This window comes from Hippoglossus stenolepis, chromosome 24, assembly GCF_022539355.2.
Source record: "Hippoglossus stenolepis isolate QCI-W04-F060 chromosome 24, HSTE1.2, whole genome shotgun sequence".
Lineage (NCBI taxonomy): Eukaryota > Metazoa > Chordata > Actinopteri > Pleuronectiformes > Pleuronectidae > Hippoglossus > Hippoglossus stenolepis.
Genome location: NC_061506.1, coordinates 7,197,682 through 7,220,453, shown reverse-complemented (window position 1 = coordinate 7,220,453; position 22,772 = coordinate 7,197,682). Strand labels below are relative to the sequence as shown.

General features: G+C 41.6%; 3 protein-coding genes across 3 annotated transcripts; 1 reads left to right on the top strand and 2 right to left on the bottom strand.

Moving 5' to 3' along the window:
• Positions 1-11,135: 11,135 nt before the first annotated feature.
• On the bottom strand, positions 11,136-13,851 carry LOC118103452 (coiled-coil domain-containing protein 122). The gene is made up of 6 exons (XM_035150426.2): positions 13,762-13,851; positions 13,313-13,410; positions 12,226-12,624; positions 12,003-12,119; positions 11,746-11,819; positions 11,136-11,565 (listed from the first exon to the last, which is right to left on the bottom strand). The coding sequence occupies exons 1-6, from the start codon at positions 13,787-13,789 to the stop codon at positions 11,469-11,471; spliced, it is 813 nt and encodes a 270-aa protein (XP_035006317.1). The 5' UTR covers positions 13,790-13,851; the 3' UTR covers positions 11,136-11,468.
• Positions 13,852-15,021: 1,170 nt separating this feature from the next.
• Positions 15,022-18,272, top strand: mtrf1 (mitochondrial translational release factor 1). The gene is made up of 9 exons (XM_035150421.2): positions 15,022-15,541; positions 16,249-16,346; positions 16,423-16,504; positions 16,605-16,712; positions 17,001-17,173; positions 17,270-17,387; positions 17,499-17,635; positions 17,710-17,808; positions 17,944-18,272. The coding sequence occupies exons 1-9, from the start codon at positions 15,157-15,159 to the stop codon at positions 18,079-18,081; spliced, it is 1,338 nt and encodes a 445-aa protein (XP_035006312.1). The 5' UTR covers positions 15,022-15,156; the 3' UTR covers positions 18,082-18,272.
• Positions 18,273-18,796: 524 nt separating this feature from the next.
• On the bottom strand, positions 18,797-22,604 carry wbp4 (WW domain binding protein 4). The gene is made up of 10 exons (XM_035150422.2): positions 22,365-22,604; positions 22,123-22,195; positions 21,967-22,029; positions 20,874-21,000; positions 20,602-20,790; positions 20,451-20,518; positions 20,265-20,340; positions 19,933-20,141; positions 19,592-19,839; positions 18,797-19,459 (listed from the first exon to the last, which is right to left on the bottom strand). Coding segments are annotated over exons 1-10 (1,260 nt in total). The 5' UTR covers positions 22,367-22,604; the 3' UTR covers positions 18,797-19,254.
• Between the last annotated feature and the right edge of the window lie 168 nt (positions 22,605-22,772).

The window sequence follows — 22,772 nt, the reverse complement described above, 5'->3', positions numbered from 1 at the left end:
TTTGGATGCGTTTAAGGGAATATATTATTTAGATTGTCCTGATGTTTCTGTCCTAATACTTCTGCAGCCAGGAAGGAGTGGGAAAAGGTGACAGTGTCCACACAGAGTGCAGCAAGATGCAGAAGACAGACTGGGCACAGGAAGGACGGGCAGCAAAATCATGAGACAGGATGAATCACACATTGTGTTTTTTGTTGGTGGGGCTAGGAGGAGCGTAGTTTGATTCTGGAAAAGTCCCAGCCAAAATCCTGTATTTTTGAAAATGTCTCATAATCTACCACTGTTACAGCTGTAAATTGCACACATGCTGTGTGAGAATGAAAAGCTTTACAGAGGCAGGCGAGGCTTAGCAAACAGACAATCGCCACGCTGCAGCAGCAATAGTAATTGATTTCCATCCCTCTATAGACTGACATCGACTGTTTCATGAAGTCATGTGCAAGACAGTTTGTTCCCTAGCTGACAATGTGCTGATCAGCAGCAATCAGAGGACACACCGGGCTGTCACAATGCCAGCATTAAAGACGTCCTTCCTCTGGCCTCGCACGGACACGTCCACACAGCTCGACTGCTCAGAAGAAGGAAGGAGAAGTGTCGACCTTGTGTGACAGCAAATCTCAAAGATAGCTGGAGCGCTCGGCGAGCAGGCGTCTGCGATGCTTCTCGTCTGCCCCGACGATCAGAGTGACCCGGCTGAGAAATACAGACCGTTTTCCTAAATGCAAATTCACCACAGCGGGTGTGTTTGAGCAGGTGTTCACCAAATGGCCAACGAAGCCCGAGGCCTCTGCAAGTAGCCAGGGAGCAGATCGAAGCCGGCCTGGAAAGTGGAGAGTTTAAATAGATAAACAAGGCTTCATCTGGCCGACATCTGCCCCTCTGTACTGACCTGTTTGCAGGAAAGTGCAAAGCCCTTCACAGAAACCCACAAATCCCACTTCTTGTTTGTGGAGATGGAGGGTGGGCGTGCTCAGTGTGCAGATAATTAGACACAGCAAAGTTAAACAAACCCTGACTTTCCCCGAAAAGCATATTTGCTCTGAGATCATCTTTGCTCTCGGGTGCATCCACAGACACAACAGAGCGTACTTTGCATCTCGGGTTGTTTCTTTTGCCGCAGTACTGATCGAGGAGTAACTTTGTGTTTGAACCTCCCGCAGCTCAGCAGAAATGTGAACACATCGGGTTTAAACTCTCTCTCTTAGCGGCCGTCTTTCATTTTCAAAGCATCTGAAAGTCTATTTCTGTGCTTCCTCCATGTCTTTGAACCCTGATGTCTGGTACATGGTGTGTTCAACCCCAACGCGTGCAAAGTATATCAAGACCCGCAGTCTGAGGTCAGCTTCTAACACTGCAGTGTTTCCTGTTTGCTTCCTATTTTTGAGACAGGAAGAGAAATCGGCTGCCTTCGCTTTCTTCCACATGTCGTCCTTCACTTCTCACCTCACTGTCATTCCCACTTCTCTGATCTTTTTCCAGGGCAGACATGCAATTTATTCTTTTGTTGCAGGCAACTACCACATCTACTGAAATAGTCTGAGCTTTCTTCTGACTATCTAGATAAGACAGTCATCCTAAAAAAAATGTAAATGATGTGTTTCTTTGAGTTCTTCCCGCTCACGTTTTCAGTCCGGCTCCAGGCAGCAGACAGTGACACACGTGGAGCGAATATCTGGAAGAAAATGCAGACTGGGGCAAGGAAAAGCATCGGGCAGAGACACACGGCGTAGCAGAGGCAGATACGGTACGTGCAGTCCAAGGATGATGTCTGAATGAGGCACTTCTGTTGCTACACTGCTGCAGCACTGCAGCACCTGGCACATGAGATGCTGCGGTTACACTCGCGTGTGACTGAATTGAGACTATTTATTTATTCATGCCTGCATTTGGCATGTTGCACAGAACCTTGGCTTCTTCTGAGACACTGGAAAACATGTGACCTGCAGCTGGATACAACTCACTGCCGGCTGAGAACAATTTGCTATCATCAGCTGATGAACAGCAAGCACAGGAAAAACAGTGATTGACATGGTATTACATTACGTCACGTTAAACTGAAAAACCTCCCCTTCAGGTTTCCCACTTTATTCTTAGACAAAGCGGCATCCCTTATAGAAACTGCCCCACCAAATGGCTCACACTCAAATATCAGTGTCCCTAAATGTGCCTGATCTTCTTCATCCAGATCCATGAATTATTCCCTGGTGAAATTGTGGAAAAACTGCCCTGTCTCACAATGTTACAGAAAGTGAAAAAGAATTCCCTGGATCCACGCCATAATTTAATGGGTTCGTTCTCGGCTCAGGTCCCATCTTTACACCTAGTTTTGCGAAGAACAATTTTTTTTGCGTAATCCTCCGGACAAACAAAGGGACAGGGGTGAAAACACAACCTCCATGAAACCATGAACATATCTAATTTAGCAGCGTGAGTCTATTATCCAACACTTTCAAATATAAATGCATCAGCTTTTTAAGGTGCTTCAAACCTTACCCGCCCTGTACAGAATATATTTTTAGCTGTGTGTGCATTAATATTTGTTCACGACGTCACAAACTCTTTTCATCAAGAAACCAGAGTAGCAGAGGTAAAAAATACAGTAGAGACAAAGAGACAGTTTTTGAGTTACACCACATAGATTGTAAAGATATAATAGATAGTCACCATACCTGAGTTGATATTTAGGTCAAACCCACTGAGGACAACACAGTGGGGTTGACCCACCCCCTCGCTCTCTTTAGCTGGGGGGGGGGGTTGAGGCTTTGAAGAGAACATGGTGTTCCAGCGCAGTCTTAGCATACAGGGTACAGCTGACGAGCACATATCCACACACATGCATGCGTGAGAATGTGTCTGGCTATAGGTCGGATGCACAGAGTACATTGTGTCCACATGAGACATCCTGCAGCAGGACAATTGTGCCAGTGTATTAAACTGTGAGAATTTAAATTGTAAAATACAGATGAAGCTCCTATATTCTTTTCCTTCGCGATTTTAGTTTAGTTTTATGAATAATTCTGTGTCCACTTTGAGAGGGAAGAAGTAGATGTTTCTTATTACCTCCACTAAGGAGGGTATGTTTCATTTTCTTGTTTGTTGGTTTGTTTGTATGTAAGCAGGATAACGCAAAAAAAACAAAAGGATTTCCATAAGATTTGGTGGAGGGATGGGACACGAGGCGAGATAGAACCCAATACATTTTGGTGTGGGTTTGGACAAAGGGACAGAGCCAGGAAAATGTATTTGGTTTAACTTTGCCCAGAGAGTAATTCATGGATAAATCAAACATATTTAGGGAAATGATATTTATGACTGTGTGGAATTTCCATGTGACTTGATTGAATTGAAAGGGACTGTTGGTCCATGGAGGATGTTTGCACTGTACTGCGTGTGCCATTGTAGTTGTATACACAAAAATAATTTTTGACTGTGTGTGTTTCAAATACATTATATTACATAATTTCAATGTAAAGGGTCACATTTAATGAAGTGTTTTCCATCATGTTGCGTTAGTGTGAGTAAATCAAATAAATCAAATTGTGGGTTTAGTGTATATATTTAAATATACGTTGAACATAATTTAATTAAATCACTCAAGAAGAAGAAGAAAAAGCTTCATGATTTTATTTTTGTAATAGCAATAAATTATATAAAATGATACCTCCTGTTCTTTATCAGTATTACATTTCATGTCTTCCCTTAATTAGATCAGTAGTTTCCATCACTCCCACACACACACACACACACACACACACACACACACACACACACACACATAGGTGTTCACAGTCTTTTGTCACCACCTGAGCGTCCAGGCTATAATTCACATCTCTTCTCTTTAAGTCGTTCTCACACACAGATCTTGTTTCTCACAAAACAAACGTGGGAATCCAAGATGAGTACAACTCACATAAAACAGGCTGTTATATGAAGAACCTCTGACCACAGGGGAAGCTTTGAGAAGCGGCACACAAACGTGTATCACCTGCAGTCACGATGCATCATAGCGTGGGCAGAAGGTGTGAAAACACTGAAGATCTCAAGTGCTTGAAACAGCAAGCCCACTGTGTTTTCATGTTTTTACCCGCTCACTGTTGTCTAATTTGTGGCTTTCGTTGTCATTTGTCATTTTAACACCACAAAGTGTTTAGGCTGACGTGACATAGCTGCTGTCAAGACTTACAAAGAGGCCCCGGGCAGGAAGACGGCGACAGGACAGCGAAGCTTGTCATGCAACATGTTTTGAATAGTTCTCTTTTTCCGGGTCTCTCAGTGGGAGCCAAGTGATTGACACGAAGCAAAACCCTGGTGTAATGAGCATGCTGGTCTGAAACGTGTCGGCACAGTGACACAATGGCGAATTTACGTGTTTGTTTTTGTCTTCTTCAAGCAAATGAATGAAGCGGAGTGGTTGGCTGGGGCCTGCAGCCGCCCAGACCACAGCAAAGGCAAATATTGACATCTAAACACGCACACACACATCTGAGCGGTAAACATGCAGTGTCTTCATAAGCAGGAGTGGAAAAGTGCTGCTGGGCGTGTTTGCATGTGTTTACTTCGTCTGGAGCCGTTTTTTTTGTGCAGCCACACATCTAGTCCATGCATGTTCTTTGTGACTGTTTTCGTAGCCTGGAGCGTGAGAGTCGTAAAACATGTGTATTTAACACGTTTCCAGCACATGAAACGAGAAAAGATTTTACATCCTCGACAGGTTATTTTCCCATCTAAATACTGAAGGAGAAATGTGACTCAAATATATCAATATTCACTATTCAGGTTAATCATTAACAAAAGACCTAGTTTAATGACATCGTGAAGCAGCTAGGGATGATGGGAGTCTTCACCACCAGTGCCAATGGAAGTTTACCTGATGCAATGTGTTCAATTTCCGTTTGCCATTTGCCTCGGAGGTTATAGCAGAGACAGACGAAGTGGTCGACCAAACGTCCCTTTATTTTGAATAAATTTGGGGATTTTATTGGAAACATTTTGGTTAATGTAAGCACCCAAGTCAACATAATATATAACATAAAGAAGTAGTTTCTAGACATTTTAATGAAGAACTGCCACATATCATATTTTAATGATGTCTTTGACGTATAAGACTGCCTGATTTATCTCTAAATTTAGTTTTCTGTGCATTTTTCATAACATGGCTGACCCTAACCCAAAAAGAAATTGCATGAGGTTTCTTTTTTCTTTTGTTCTCTGTCGCATACATGCAGGAAAACGAGAAGAACAGAACGGGGCGAATAAAAGGGAGGATTTTGTCCGTGTTTTCAGAGGCGTCTTTCAATGCCCTGTGAAAAAGAATTCTGTGCAGAATGACAAAACTGCAGCTGTGGTTTCTCTTGGCCTGTGCGAGGGGAAATAAATAGGGAACAGTATGTGCAGTACTGCATGTGCTTTTTCATGCCTATATGTGAGGGAGAGGGGGAGAGAGGGAGGGAGGGAGAGAGAGAAGGTCCCTGAATTTGAGTTCCGTCCCTCCACAGCTTCCCTCTGAATTTCATTCATAATTTACTGCCCCTACTGTTCTGTCTGCAATTAGGATACAGGGAGGGAACCAGCCAAGGCATTGCCCCCCCCACTCTCTCTCTCTTCCTGCTAGCACGAACACTTGTTAGCATGACGTCATGGACGACCTGGGTCTCCCTCCACCTCTCGCTGCCCTACTTTACTGTCTTGTGCTGCAGTTTCAAGGGAGGCCTCAGTTTTGCCGGTGCTGCCTGCAGAGGTGCGGCCTGTCAACCATCTCACATCCTATTGCACTGTTTATTTACCAGACTATTTATAAGCAGCGTGCATAAGGTGTGAGGGAACAAGACAGCGCTGTCTCACTTGCATTTGCAATCAAAACACACAAACCAGGCGAGTTCATAAAAAATAATCCAGTCGCAGAATAAATAATAATCTTATAATTTAGCCAATGAAACCTACAAACTTTTACTAAGCAGCATTTTGAAAGTTTGAACAACATATTTTTGGAATCAAATCACTTGACTTGCAAAAAGTTGCACATGCTTTTAAATTATCTCGCCTTGATTGCTTTAATACACTTTACTCAGGTTTCTTCTATTAATTAATGACCACATTGACCCGTGCTCGCCTCCCTACACTGGCTCCCTATAAAATGATGTATTGATTTTAAAATGTCATCACTCACTTTAAAGGCCTCACATGGCCTGGCACCCAAAATACCTTTCAGACTTATTGACCTGGTAAATACCCTCTTGACCTCTAAGATCTGCGACTGGAGCCCTGCTGGTCTCGCTTTGTAACAAAGGAGCCCCCACATTATGCAATTTGCTCACCATTGTACTTAGACTAACTAAGTCTCTTGATTCTTTCAAATCCATTCTCAAAACATTTCTTTTTATGAAAGCTTATACAAATGATTGGCTCTCATTTGCCCCAACTAATCCTATTTACTTATATAATTCTATCTATTGTGTTGTTCTTTTTTCTCTGCTTGCATTCCATTGTTTTACTCTCATTGTTTCTTCCTTGTAAAACAATTTGTAACATCATTGAGAAAGCTCCAACATAAATAAGGTTTATTATTCTTATTTTAAATTGTGCTTGTACTACCTGTACTTAAGTATACTAACAGTACACCGTGTCCATCCCATGATTAGTGCCGGAGGATTTAAGATGCTGAGCAGCATTTACAAGAATGACTCACAGCCTGGTGGGTGGGTGTGCAGCTGACTGTGCACACCTCCAGGTGTACATTTAGCAGTGGGACCAGATTATCTGCCTCTTACACAATGCTGTGTACTCTATATGTATTTATGTTTGTGTGTCTGTGTGCGCAACTTTGGACTCGTGACTCCTTTGAGTATGAGCAAGTCACTATATGTACAGTTGCTATGTGGAACATGTGCATCCTGCCCACATGTACTATATTAACATGCATCCTAACACACGTTATCTTATCTGTCATGAACACCAGGACATTAAAGTATATGTCTTTGTTTACTTTGCTCAGGTACATGTCTGGGTGAGGCTCGGCTACAGGCGGGTTTGTGGGTTAAAGGTTTTCTATATATTGCATCTATTTTTGTCCCGGGCTACTTCCTGGAGTTAGGTGAGACCGTTTAGAGGTCTCTAGTCGGAATCATCTGTGGGCCATTCTGTGCCTGTTAAAATCACAAACATTCCTCAAGCTAATTTACCAGCCACACCCCGACATAACTCCGAACACCTTGACTTGGTTTCTGTGTGCGGACGATGCCAAGAAACAAAGGGCACAGCTCTCGGGGCTCGGGAAAGGAGGAACATAAAAACAAACGCCCTGGTGACTCACCCAGTGGACCTGGTCTAATTTGAAAGAATGCATTGTAAATGAAGAATCACCTGCGGACAAGTTTATCTGAGCAGATAAAAGACAAATGAAAATAGGTCAGGAGGTTTAAAAGTCAGCAGGTTTTGACGGTGAACTGGAGATCTGTTTAGTCTAACACGGACCAACGGGAGCGATTTGAGGCGATGCAGCGTCACGGTGGTTTCCCATAACCATCGCTTCAGAGGGATATCCCCTCCTCACTTCTTTTTAATTTTGTTAACCACACACAAGCCAGAGGCCGCTCTCGGGAATCAGGATTACTGCTCTGTGAGACGGAGCCGTCTGTATAACTTTACTGAGACAGCAATTACTTACACAAACAGAAAAAGCTAAACACACTGTCTGAGTGCAAGTGGACTACAAGCTGTTTCCTCAGACTTTGTGCAGCACTAAATCTCTTAAAGTCACATTGAAACGATTCCAGAATGGAGGTCCCTCAGGGAATTGATCTCTATAACTGAGAAAACAAATGCTGTATCCTCTCCTGACTCCTACGACGTGGAGAGGAGGGAGGATGATCATCCGAGGGCGTATTTCAACGTCCGTTCCCACCTTAAGCTCAGGTGTGAACAGTGAGCTGCTGATGTCACAGAAGAAAAATGTGGTCGCATGCAAACAGCCGATCAGCTGATTGTCTACACACAGTACCACCCAATACTCAACAGCTGCTGGGTGGGAGTCAGGCCCCAAGCGGGGAGCAGGACTTGTACCAGGGGTGTGGTAGATGGTTTCAGGGTAGTGAAGATCAGAAAACCAGTGAACCAGTGATTCAAATATGCACAAAACTATTCAGAGTGTAGTCATGTTTGATACATTTTTGACATTCAAAGGTGTTGTATCAGAAGACACTGATCTATTGATGTTGTTGCAGATCCTTCCTTGGAGAAAATGTCAGAAGCAAAGCCAGAATGATTGGACTTGGTCTAAAAGTGTAAAATCATGTGTTCCCATAGAAACAGGTTAATATCTTAAAGTATTGAAATTTGGATCTTATATCTAGAGTCTGGGTTGTCTTTTTTCTCTCAGAGGGATTTTACAAAATATATTTTGCTGTGATCTGTGCACGTAGATGAGTTACATCACTTAAAGATGACACCATGTTTTCACCGGCGGGGGTGTTATCTTAACTCGAGTCTGGACTTGAATTCGGGGGAAACACAGGAGTCACAGGAGTCAGAGATAAAGTCCCAGCATGCACCTGCACACACTTGCACGTGCACAAATGTGAAGACATTGATTATGCAGCTGAGATAAAAACAACGAAAACCTAGATGTGACCTGTGGAGATCAACCAATGCAAACACACATAATGATTTTTGACATTTTCACGTAGTTGAGAGAATTCACACACACACCCACACACTCACGTTGCATCACTTGCTTTATATTTAACGCCTCTACTACTTTGTTTTTCCAGCGCTGGTTTCTCTGCCAGACTCTAACTACACCTCAACCTACAGTGGTAAGCGCTCAGGAATTTATTACACACAACCCAACACTCGAGGCATGCACGTAGCGATTTCTCACACACTCAAGAGTCAGCTGTCTCCTCTGCCTCCACATTACATACACGCGGGCAGCCCGCCAGAGCAAAGTGAAAGCGGTTGTAAATGTGCCAGGCAGACGCACATAATCACGCACGACATGCTAATAATGCTGGTAACTGAACAAACTGAAATTCCCGTGAATCATAAGCTGTCCAGAATCCATCCCATGGCTGAAAGTCGACCTAATGATTGTGCTGCACCAATCAGTGTTTGTTTTTAGTCTTAATGTTGCTTTTTAATTAACTGAATACACACTATTCCCTCACCTGCCTCCACTTTCTCTATGGATAAAATTAACAAACGGCTCATTGTGTCCCCTGACGACGACAGAGAAATAAATGAGCTCAGCCATTCTGCGGAGAGTCTCTCCATCGATGTGAAAGCTAGCCAAGCCTGTTTTATTGGCAAAGGCATTTATTAAAAAACGCCAGCACAAGGTACAGACGTCTCTTAGAGGGAGGTGAGGGAGAACCACACGAATAAACTACAATTTTTAGAAACAGTGCTGTAGAAATGGTGCTATAGCTGAATTAAGTTGAGTGTTTTGTGTATTTGATTGTGAAACAATCTCCTTAAACCGACATATGTTTGTCGTTTTATCGCTGTTCAGGTTCCCGCCGGCTGGTATCTCCCGAAACTCTCCCCCTAGGTTCTCTGTTTCAACAGCCAAGTGTATTTTGAAATGACGACTGATGCCAAAATGGAGTAGATTATTGTGTCACAGCCAAAGAAACGAAACCAGCATATGGTAACAGGCGGGTGTTAGATGAATTCCCCCCAATCAGCTCGGCTTAATTAGCCTGGACTGGGAGGATATGTGTGGCATTTATTTAAAGCCTTTCCTTTAAAGGAACTCACTGTGGAAACCCCTTGTTAAGTAAGTGCAACACAGAACGCCTGATAACGCATATTTCATGGTCAAAACAATTCCTGCACACTTGGTTGCGTTTTCAGAACGTACCCACTTTGGCTCATGGAATGTTATGATTGTTATGAGGATAAAAAAGAGCTGTGCATTCTAAAAGGTGACACTGTTGGGAGTGGCACCGTGGGTGTGAGCATAAAGGCACATGTCATATACATATATGCAATAGAAATTCACTCTTTGACATTGGAGTATATTTTTTTATATATATTCTGGACTCTCCTTCATATGAGGATGTTTTTTGCTAATTGAAATTGTTGCGTGTCAGTATTGCGTGTTTTTAAAAGGCCGAGCACAGCAGCTCTGGGGCTTGGCAGCGTCAGCAGGGACAGAGTACAGAGCTGTGAGGCTGAGAACAGCAAATAAGGTCATTCAGATAGAGCTGTGCTGCAGGGAAAGACACATCCACACTGGCTGGATATTCTCCAATTGCACACCTTTAAGAAAATACCCCACCTAACAACAGTTTGTGGTGGAGACAGGGAATAAACACAGTCCTAAGTTGTAGGTAATTCAAATATGAAATAGTTGCCGGTATTTGTCTTAAAACGATTAGTTTTGTTATAGAGTGGTTTAGTAGTCACATATACACACGTGGCAGATTTAAGATAAAAATAAAAATTGCACAAATACAGAAAAAGGATTCTGTGGTCAAAACATTGCTAGGTTTGTGTAGAACAGAAGAAACTACTGTTTTCTTTATCTTTCCAATTTGCTATAGTTTTATCTCCAGTTCATCAAAATCTACATTTGTACATTTGTATATATTTCTACAGATTCTCCAGGGCTTGGAAAATGCATTTCCATGGTTGCTCTTGCTTTTATATCACTGTTCTAATAATACAAAGAGACATATAGTCTGAAAGAACAGGATTCACACGGTAAAACAAATGTGAAAATCAAGCAAATGTACTCAATTTCACATGTTGTTGCTTTTCTCAGAAGCTGACGAGACACATTTTTATGAGGGGTAATTGTCTGAAAAGCCATTTTCATTGTTTAATTAGTTTTGAGCGATGGCTGAAGTAGCACAGTCACGCCCTTGTTAGTCGACAGTGGGACTGTCATCTCGCAGACCATCAAGCGACCCGGTGAAGCGGACGCTCGGAACAGCGTGTACCAAAACAACACCATTGCATCGACAGTTAGAGTTTGGACACTTGGCTTTTGTTCTGTTGTGGACACATGCACACACACTGGACAAGCCGATACGCTGTCACCACTGACCTAAAACCCCATCTCACACCCTGCTTATGTTATCCCAAATTGTTTCCAGACCAGTTCCTATAAATTAAAACACTCCTGCGTACTGTCCTGCTATTGAAGGGGATTTAATAATGTGCCAACAGGCCAACATTTTAACACTTGTACAGTTTTCCAACTTGTGCGTTGATAGGAACATATTCAGCTTGAACCTATGTTATTATCTGGTATCAAACTGCCAGTCTGTAGCAGAATAGGTGAGGGTATTGTGATGAAGTTAAACAGACAAAGGTATTTAGTTGACACTGCTGACCCCTGCTGTTCAAAATTTGCAACAATTCTTAATCAGAAACTGAATATGAATAACAATGGGAAATATTGGATCTGATAAGAAGACAATTATAAAAACCTAGCATAAACCATATTCAAATTAGACAAGCTGACACTACAGTTTACTGGCCACGCTGCCCTGTGATGACTCCTGCTGCTTCTTGAGCTCAGCCAGCTGCCTCTCCATGTGGTAGATATCTTCACACATTTGCCTAAAGAAAAGCAGATGTAGCTTTTTAAATGTGGGAACATTACAGCTGCAATTCCGAGAGCAGAAGAATTGTCATTTTGCTGTTTGCATCTCCATAAATAAACGTACTTAAGCATTTCACTGCTCCATAAAAATAGGTTGTTGTAATCACTGGTGTTGTGTTTTTGTGTTTATTTTTTACCTGTGGGCAGCCTGGGCCCTGCTCAGTTGGCAGTGGAGGCGCTTGACGATGGCTTCGTAACGCCTGTTCTGGATCTGAGGCAGTGGAGACACAAACAAAGACTGAGGAGTTTTCAATTGAGGCTAAAACAAGAACACAAACTATGACCTTGGGCTTAAATCCTATTCACTTTATTCATTCTTTACGTTCTAAAATTAGATGTGAAAAGGTGCTGCACTTGATATTTTTAGTTTTTTGACAAATTCTCTTTGCCACACCTCTATGTCTTTCTTCATCTGGGTGTGAGTCTCAAACTCTTTCTGCAGTCGCTCTCTCTGCTTAGCTATGATTCGCCTCATCAAAGAGACCTCGCCCTTCAGAGCCTTAGTCTCTCGCTGCAGAAAAGCAAAGGACAAAAAAAATATATATATAATAGTTACGAATACAGTAGTTTACTGTGGGAGATTTCTGTGGATATAAACAAATGAAAGTCTTCTCCACCTTTGCCAGATGTGCTGTGTTTCCATTTGAGCTCTCCAGATCTTCCCTCAGCTCCTCTTTCTTCAGTGTCAACATCCTGACCAGCGCTCTCTTCTCCTCCAGCTCTTTAAAGGCCTCCGTCTGGCTCGCCACACGCAAAACAGCGGCTGCGTGACCCTCCATCTTTTGTCGGTAGGTGTCGAACCCTGCCAGCGCCGTGCAAGCGTTCTCTTCCTGCTCACATATGCGAATGTGGAGTTGTGTGTTTTCCTTGTTGATGGACACACAACGATCCTGCAGGACTTTTGTCTGCCGCTGCAGGTGCTCCACGTTGCCCTCCAGCACCAGGGTGTCCCTCACTCTAGATCTCAGCTCCTGCTCTGCCATCTCAGCCTTCTTCTGAACATCTGAAAGAGTAGCCTGGAGAGGAAGGCGTTGTTGTGTTAAAGCAGCGATAACATAACTAAACTATCGTGAGACAATCAGGATATACCAAGGTATGACGACCTCTGCCCTTGACCCTCAACCAGAGAAAAATACCCTATTAACGGGGGAAAAAACATACAGTATTTACAACATTGATTAGAAGAAACAGTTTGTATTAATGAGAGTGAGGAAAACTACCAACAAAACCACTCGTCGAAACTTTAGAGACAGCGACATGCGAGGGATCCCTCTCCCATTGGGGACAGAAGGGAAATAGATGCTGGACAAAATAACAATATTCAGGAGAAAAGACATAAATGGAGAGATGTGTCAACGTTTTAAGTAAAGTCTGCAAAAAGTCTGACAGAGATGAAAGGAGCAGTAATAATAACGATGACTTTTCATAATTCCTTGTGTATATATTGTGCTTTGTACCTATTCAATTCCAGTGTGTATTTCACTATTCCCTCTTTGCCGCTGTAACACAGTAAATCTCCCTATTGTAAATCACTGTCTTATCTAAATTTCTGTTTATTCTTTATCATTTATTTGACCATGTATTTCTACCTTTACTGCAACACCTACACCTACCACGAACACTTACTGTCAACGCGCACACAGTGTTGTGTAGAGGCTAATGTAGCTTGTGATGTGTGTATTGAATGGAAGGATGCATGTGAACCTGCAGGGAGCTGAGGGTTTTCTGTTTCTCCTTCAGAGCCTCGGCCTGTGTGAAGCTGTGCTGACTGACGTCCTCCACAGCCTTGGTCAGTGAAAAGCCTGAGAGATGGTCCACAAAAACAAACACCAGCTGACTGTGGCTTTACAAGATACATGTAAAATAATTAGGAAGCCATTAAGAAAGCTCTGGTTAGCTAGTAGCGTTTACAGGTGTCATTTCCTCATGTTATAATGTTTAATTTAACCTATGGCTGATAAGGTTATAACCACAGGAAGTACTTTTAGAGCTAAGTTGCTATGATATTAGCTTATAATTAGCTCACAATGTTGACATTAGTGGCATATTTGTAATAGTTAAACCATTCATAGCTGTTAAACAGTAAAACTCCGGTGTTATTTATTAACTTTTTTGTCAGTTAGTATATTTAAATAGTTTTAAAATCATCTTACCGTCTTCACTGACTCTAAAATCGGTCATTTTGACACTTGTTAGCTTAAGTTAGCTGTTAGCTGTCAGCTGGCTAATGATGAAACTCTGACGTAGCCAGTAATTGGACAGATGCTTTAAAAAAATTAAAAAACAACTTTATTCAACATTGAATTGCGTACAAAAAAGTAACATAATACATTGGTATAAATGCATTACTATTAATGTAATAATACATTGTCAAGATAAAACTATAATTATAAAATAAACATGTTTTAAATTATAAATAATAATAAAAATATAATATTTAAACAAACAGATGGGCAATTAATTCAATTTGTATAGAATTTATTTTGATCATATAAGTCATATAGGTGCATTTCTTTTGTATAACAGAGCCACAGTGATAATAGTAATACAGGTTTACATTTAATCTGAAGACAATTAATCTATACAGTAACGTAAATCATTATTAAAAAGTTAAAAGTAAAAAATGTATTAATTAATAAATAACGCTGTGGCTAAACATAAATCTAACTGGCTATAGTCCATCCTCGAAAGTTAGTGGATATTTGTTTAAACATTTACTTTAAAGTGTTGTTCTATATATAGCCATTATGGATGGAATAAAATGACATGTCTGTTGGAAATATTAATGTGGTTCAATAATAAAACTTAATATAAATTTTTTTTGATATGGCACACTAATTAACAAGAACATTTTACATTGGCACTTATTGTCAAAAAGGTTGCCGACCCCTGGGTTAGAGTAACCCATTTTGTGTTATGTGTGATTGTGTTTTTTAATTATTTATAGATGATTTATAGTTGCTTGTACAGTCTCCTTGGTTATCTGTCTATAATGAAATATAATTTATAATAAGGGTGTAATAATACTTTTTTTCATATTTATTAGTGAGATATATGTAATCAAGTGTGAAATATTTTTTATTAAAAGGTCAAATTTATGAAATTAAATCAAAAACACAAAAACTCAAAGAAACAAACTGAAAATTAAATCAAAAACTGAAAACACGTGACCGTGTCACTGTGCTGCCTCCTGACGACGTTTCGACCCTCTTGGCTCTTCTTCAGGTCTTATTAGGAACGTAAAAAAGCAAAATATTTATATCTGAGCTGTGAGGTCCTTCCACTACAACGTACAGAGCCACAATTGATTTCTTGCATTGTTTGTACATCTTTATATAAAATACAATCACTTGACTGCTCCTACTGAGCCATTTCAGCCCAGTAGGTGGCGGTACTGGGACTATAATATGATTTCCCCGCCGCCATTAAACCAAGAAGAAGAAAGACATCCGGTTCCTCTTCCTGGTAGCTAACGGTGCAATGAAAACACAGAAACAACACGTGTAATCTGTTTTTCTTTTCCCCCGTCGCTCTGTAAATGTTGTGCAATGCTCGTCGGCCGCTGGTTTGGACTGTGCAGTCGCGTAGTTCACTGTAGTAGCGTCAGAGGACGATGGAGGACACAGGCAGGAGGACACGTGAAGAAGTACGCTAACATCACAGTGGAGCCTCAGTGGAGGACACAGGGATCAAGGCGTCTGTGTCACAGCGATGTGGGGGACATGTACGAGCAGCAGTGTGTCCGGAGGTACCTGCAGCAGCTGGTGCACGAGCACGGACAGCTCAGTGACAAGTTGCAGCAGGTTTACCTGAACGAGTCGGACAGGAAGGAGCTGATGAAGAGACACTCTGAGCTGCTGCCTCTGGCCAATATACATGGGAGGATCGAACAAGCCCTGCAAGACCTCGAGGAGGTTCGTTCACTGCTGCAGGGTGAGTGCTCTTTACTTATTGATGTCACTAATAAATGACAGAATAAAAACAAACACAAAAGTGATTATTTTCGTGTTTTGCTGTCATATGGGCAAACTTCTATCAAGATCAAACTTTTCTAATCAGTTCATTTCGATACATGTCATGATGAATGTCACATTAGTATTTATATTTACATTATAATGGATTTGATTTTGTTTAAAAGTTCTTTGCACAAGGCATATTGCTGAAAGAGATATTGATTTGTATCCCAGCACTTTATTATATGATGTTAAATCATATACACGTCCTATAACTGTGCAATGGATGTCCTAAACATTCTTAGAATCTCTGAATAGATAGAATTAGACAACAATTTTATTCTGAAAACAGATTTGCTTGCACAGCTAGCACATATGATGCCCCAGACTTTTAGTAGATGTTGTTTACTAAATGCCATTATTAATCTCACCAGGCCACATGAGCAAGCAAAACTTTCTCCAGATCCTGCACAAGCACATGCATATTTTTTTACTTAAATGTTCCTTGCAGGCCTCCGTAACCCCTAAGTAATCATTTTGTATTGACACAGGAAATAAAGTTTGAGATTTTACAATTATTAGTCAGTCTTATGTCAAGCAAATGTCCTTGTTCCTGTAGAGATCAATTAATAGTATCCACTTATCTTAAAATGCACACATCATGTTGTGTTTTCCTCTTGCCTCCAGGGTCGGCCAGTACCAAAGATGAAGATGAGCAACTGATGCAGATGCTAAAAGAGGAGGAAGAACAAATCTCCAGCAAGATTTTGGCCTTAAGAGAAGATGTAAGAACCCAAAGGCAGGATGATGAACCGCATGTTGAAGATTCTGTGTTAACGAGTGAACCCTCTTTCTTTCCAGTTGATTAAAGCTCTCGTGCCCACTGACCCTCTGGACTCCAGTAATGTCCTGCTGGAGGTCGTATCAGGACGAACAACAGGAGGTGTGTAGATGCAGATCGTTTGGACTCCCAGTTTGTGATTGATTCACTGCTGGCACTTGCCTGCATTAACAATATGTTCTCTCTCTTTCTGTGATTTCAGGTGACATCTGTCAACAGTTCACCAAAGAAATGTTTGACATGTACCAGGGTTTTGCGTTTTATAAGAACTGGGACTTTGAGGTTTACAACTACACATCTGCTGACTATGGTAATTCATATTCGTGTCTGTATTTCAGTTTCATTCATCCTCTTCCTTTGGTCTTGTCCAGAGAGTCACGTCTGTTGTTTCTTGTCTGATTTAATGTGTTTTTATGGAAAATCTAAATAGACAATTTGGATAAATGTACAGATTTAAAGTTGAGGTTTTTTCCAGCAGTCTTTATTAAACATTATTCATGTTTATTAGTCACACCAATGGTGCTTTGCTGTAGAAGTCACAATGTCTGAAGAGGGCCATGACAGAAAAGGTCTAACGTTGGTTGACTTTGTGTCTCAGGTGGTTTGCACCATGCTGCTGTAAGAATAGCCGGGGACAATGTGTACAGACATCTGAAGCATGAAGGAGGAACACACCGGGTGCAAAGGATCCCTGAGGTCGGCCTCTCCTCCAGGATGCAGCGTATCCACACGGGAACCATGACTGTCATCATCCTGCCTCAGCCAGTGGAGGTTTGCTTTATCGGTTCCTCTTTACCACCTGCTTTCTCATCAGCCTGTATCAAATATAAAAGTATTTCTTTCTTTTTGTGTGCTTTGTGTGCATAGTTTGACGTCCACATTGATCCGAAGGATCTTCGCATCGACACATTCCGAGCTCGAGGTGCCGGGGGTCAGAGTGTCAACACAACAGACAGCGCAGTGCGCATCGTTCATCTCCCCACAGGTAAAACAAAGCAGACATGTTCTCAACCCACTTCAGGGGCTTAGGTTTTTAAAACATCAAGATTCAGTTCTGCTTTCATGTCTCATAAATCCTCGGTCACCCTCCCAACAGGCATCACCGCCGAATGTCAGCAGACTCGCTCTCAGCTGAAAAACAGAGACATCGCCATTCGTGTGCTGAGGGCCCGGCTCTACCAGGGCATGATGGGCAAAGAGGATAAGCAGAGGCACACGGCACGAAAGCAGCAGGTGAGTGAGCAGATAAATAAATGTATTACGCACATAGTTTTGCAGCGACTTCATGCTCATGTTCCTGACATCAGGTGGGCACACGTTCTCAGTCGGAGAGGATTCGCACCTACAACTTCAGCCAGGACCGTGTCACAGACCACCGGACTGGATATGTTACCCGAGAGATTAAGGTTAGATTTTAAGGGAGTGTCAGTGCGTCTCCAAATTCTGCTTAAACCATAAGGAATCGTTTAACAGTTGAATCCGTTTTTAAAAACTCAAACTCTTAGTTAAAATCATTGTTGCGGGTTCTGTTCCGTGTGCAGGAGTTCATGAGAGGAGGGGAGGCTCTTGACGATCTGATCTCTGACGTACGTGAACACACAGAGAGGGAGGCTCTCCTGGAGGTGGTAGAGAGCAGCAGCAGTTTGCCACAACCAGAATCGGGAAAATCTGCAGACTGACACTCGACTTCCGGTCAAGTGGACTGAATGGACAGTATTTTAGTTTTGAGGATGATTTCGGACTACGCTGAAATGTTTTATTGTAATATTACTATTTATGCTTGTACAAAAGTGAAATTGCAAAGAATGTAGCTTAAGAGGATGATCATAATTTGGAGGTATTTATTTTTGTAATAAAATATTAAATTATGTATCTTGTGTCAAGGTAATTCCCTAAATGATGAGTCATATATATTTATTGATTATATATTTTAAACAAAGGGAAGTGAATGATTTTAAGTAGTGCCTTTAAGATATGTTACTCGCTGTTGTAAGTTAACAATCTACTTTAAATGTTTTTAGAATATAAATGTAAATTCTAAAGAAAAGTATATCACAATGACAGTGTTTAACATTCAGTTGTCCAGGTCATGATCAGTCAGCACCATGATCGCAACTTCTTAGTAAAGTTCAGTGAAACTGTCTGTCTACACTGAACGTCAACAGACATCACCCGTTTATTGTCGGTAAACAGTCTTCATGGTTCTCTGCCAGTCGGGGTGCGGTAAAACCACCTATCAGCTTTATATCACACACACACACACACACAAATTGCATGTCACACCCTGCATGTGTGTGCCAGCTGAGCAGCAACCTCCAGCACATTTCCCCTCGTCATCTGACCTCTTTTTATGTAAATAAATGTTTTATTAGTCATTTATCAATCACGAATTAGTGAAATTAACTATGATCATTTATTTAGAACAGATTTTTCAACCTTATAAAATATGACACTCATTCACTTTAACTAACAAGTACTGCAATGTTTCCACTCGCCTTTTCATAACTTACACAGGTAAAAAAATACTGATAGAAAAAAAGTTATTGAATTGGATACAGCCGCATTTTTCAAACAGGAAGAAAACATTTTCACGTGAATAAACTCATCACACCTGGATGTCTGCTATACTGTTCAAATGAGACCAAACCAACCTGAAAACTGAAAGTGTTGCACAGGTTTCAGAATTTTCGCATTTAACCTTTTTTTTCAGGCCAATTTTTCACCCCCAAAAAATGATTTCTGACCACTTCACAGATCAAAATGGTCCACCCAAAAGTTCCTAGAAAGATTTTTTTGTTTTTATTGTGTAAAAGTCTAATTCTGCTGTCAAAGTTCTGACGTCTGAAGTTCTGTCAGTCGTCGTCGTCGTCTCTCGGTCGGAGGCTCCTGGATTTTCCGTTCTGCGTCTTGTTTTTCCTGAACGAAGCAGGTCCGCCTTCGTCTCCGAGGGAGGTGATGATGCGTTCTCCGAACCTGGGTTTGGGCTCCGGCGGCAGTTCGGCCGGAGCGCAGGCGGCGCTCCCCTCCACCTGGGGCAACTGTAAGTCAATGCTGGCACTGGAGGGTAAAGAAAGAAAATGGGTTAAAGTGTTTTCACAAGCTGCTGTAATCCATTAGGGGATCCATCTCAATCGGTATCTTTATCAACCATTCATACCAAATTTAAACTGGTTCACACTCTATACTTACTATGGATCCTCCTCTTCCTGGATCTCTTCCCAGACTCCATATGGATTGGCCTTCTTTGGCTTTCTGGCTTGCCTTACCACGACCTCTTTCTTCTTCTCTTCCTCTTTCTTCTCCTCGGGTTCAGCTGTTGTGCTTTGGACCTCTTCCTCTTTTTTCATCTCTTCGGCATCTTCTTTTGGAGCATCATCACTGGCTTTATCTTCTTTGTCCTCCTCCATGTCCGAGGGCCTGTCCTCAGCTTTCCGTTTCTAAAGACAAACATAAAAGATTTTGTTTTGATATAATCTTTACCGACAGAAGTTAAATTCTTTTCACCAATCCTCTACCAGGACTCTTCTCACCCTGAAGCTGATCTTTGGGACATTGGACAGCTGACTGGCTTGTTCAGAGACCCCCGCCTCCTTAGATGCCTGGGCCTCATTGGAGCTCTTTTCTGCTGAAAGTGGCTCGCGTTGAGGGGTTGAAGGCTCCTGCCGATTCTGTTCTTTGCTGGATCCAGACCCAGATGCCTCAGAGGAAGGAAAGTCTGCCGGTTTCTCCCAGCTGGACTCTGAGAGGTGAGAAAGACAAAGCAGATGATTTATCAGACAGAATCTCTGACCAGATAAAGGAGCAAAGATGTGGATTAAATACCAATTAAAATAAAGTGTGAATGCATAGAAACATATTCTACCTCCAGTCCCTGAGTTGTAGTAGTATGTATAACCATCGGGGCTGACAGCTTCCATCCAAGGACAGCTTGAAGAGCTCTGAAAACAAACACAATATTAATGTATAAATACGTGTTATGAACAGAGCAGTATAATAAAGTGCAGATTAGAAAAAAAATGTCATAAAATATCACATTTTTGTTATTAACCTGAATCTGGCCACGGTGTGCAGAGGCTGGACGTTGTCCGAAATCTTGTGGTTTTTCCCATCGAGATTCTGTAGTTAAAACACAAAGACAACATAGTAAAACAAGCACAGTTTGAATTTGAAATGTTGTTGAAGAATAGTAGTTTCCTCACCTCCGGTTACTGAGTTGTAATAGTACGTGTGTCCATCTTCTGACCGCCCTTCAGCCCAAACCTGTGTTTCTCTTTGCTTTGCGGATTTCTTGTTTGACTTCAGTTCTTTCTTATACTGTTTTTTGGTCTGGCATATGACCACAGGTTTTGGTCGAGGAGTTGTTGGGGCTTCGACCAGCGGACCTAATCCTAACACAACAAAATTTTACGTAAACAAAAAAAAAGGTTCCTCCTACACAGTTACACACTATTTAACAACAAGTGTCAGTTACCTGCTGCCTCCCTTTCCATCCTCTTAAGATCTTCCTCGTACGCCTTCATCGCAGCCTCCTCCATCGCTGCAAAGTCTTTAGACATACGTGCCTCCTGCTTGGCCTTGTCCATGCTCTTCTTTTTAATCTGCAGATAGGAAAGATAGGAAGATATGAGCGACAGCCACAAGCGTCCAATCAGAGGAGAGCCTGGACCTTATCTCCCCTGCCAGTCCCGAGAGCAGTGCCAAGACGGGCGAGTTTTTTGTGCCTGTTAATATATCCAAACCCCACATGTGAGAATACAGAACATTTGTGTTTGTGTTTTATGACACTGTAAATCCGAGATGCAATAATTACCTAATTAGCTGACTGAATAAATAGAAACAGAAACTAAATCTCAATTTTTTTCACGAGATGTCATATATTTGCTGTTTCTGCATCATTTGCTGTTTTTTCTTGGACAGACATGATGTTAAACGGAATACATCGGTGACGTCGCCATTTTCTGGATGAAGTAATAACGGCAGTTTTCACAATTGACAAGCAAAATAAGATAAATAGATAACCAGACAAATCAGTGATTCAAATAATCATTACTTGAATCGTCAATGTAAATCTATTGCTATTGATAAGACAGGTTGATCAGAACTAGACTCGTGCAAATGGAAGATATTTACAGTTATAGAAGTCAAATCTCAATACATATAAAAACACTTTCGTTTCAGTAGTAGATTAAAGTACTTTTTCACAATCAGCCTTTTCCCATCGAGCAGCACGTAGAAGGAAAGAAACTCTTTCAACTTATTCTCCAATTATGTAAAACAATGGTTACTGAATCACCTGGAATAGTCTTGTTATTACTCTTCTTTGTCTTCTTTTAATTGTCTGATTTGTACTAACTGTTGTATATTGTGGATTCTGCCTCAACTGTTTAACATCAACCTGCCCGGGACTAACTCTGGTACATTCATATGAACCATTGTGCTCATATTCATTAATGTAAACTGTCCCTTTTACATATATACAAGTATATACCCCTGGAAGATGGAGTATTTAATCCCCACTTAAATACACACAGAAAAAAAAGTCAAAGAAAACAAATTGTGAATACCTCTGAAATTTTGGCAGCCACATTTTCTTTGTGATTCTTCCCTCGTTCGTGGAACTCGACGCTCTGCAGATCCAGACAAACGTGGGAAGACATTAGCATGACATGTTGTTAAATGGTCCATTTGACCATAACCTCATGAAGTCTCAGCCGACTCACCGGCTTGTTGTCTGCAATCCAGCACTTGCAGTACTGACAGAACTTCCTCGGCTGGGACTTCCAGTAGTCCGCCCTGAAAACGCACAAATTAGCAGTTGGCAAACACATGAATGAGTTAGATTAGCTTTAGCATGGGCAGCTAACGTGGCTATATTGTCAGAAATCCTGCCCAGGACGGAAACCCTCACTGGTCCTGCTCCGTGTCAAGTAGCTCAAAACCGCCAGTGTGTGAACGCACTTACATTTGAGTTCAACTTTGGTCGATTGAAGCGGCACGAGGAAGTTAAAGCGAAACAAATACAAAGAAACAACAGTTCCCCCACATTTCAGGAATGACAACACCGTCCGTCGGTGATGACGTCATCGGCCGTCGCCAGAAAAAGACGATGCTTGCGCCTCCAGGCTGAAATCCAACATTTGAAAACCAATGAATCGTGAGAAGTAGAGAGAGTTTAGCACGTGTTCGGAATAAGAATCTGTACGAGGTTTGTTGTTGAGACGTGGATCAGAAGTAGTAGCAGGATTGTGTTGATTTGAAGGCACACTAGTTTGTATTGACTCTTTAATGCCTCCTGGCGGAGTGTCCTTGAAATGCAAAGTAGAGACAAAACCGTAATCATAACCGTAACACATACCAACTGAAACCACCT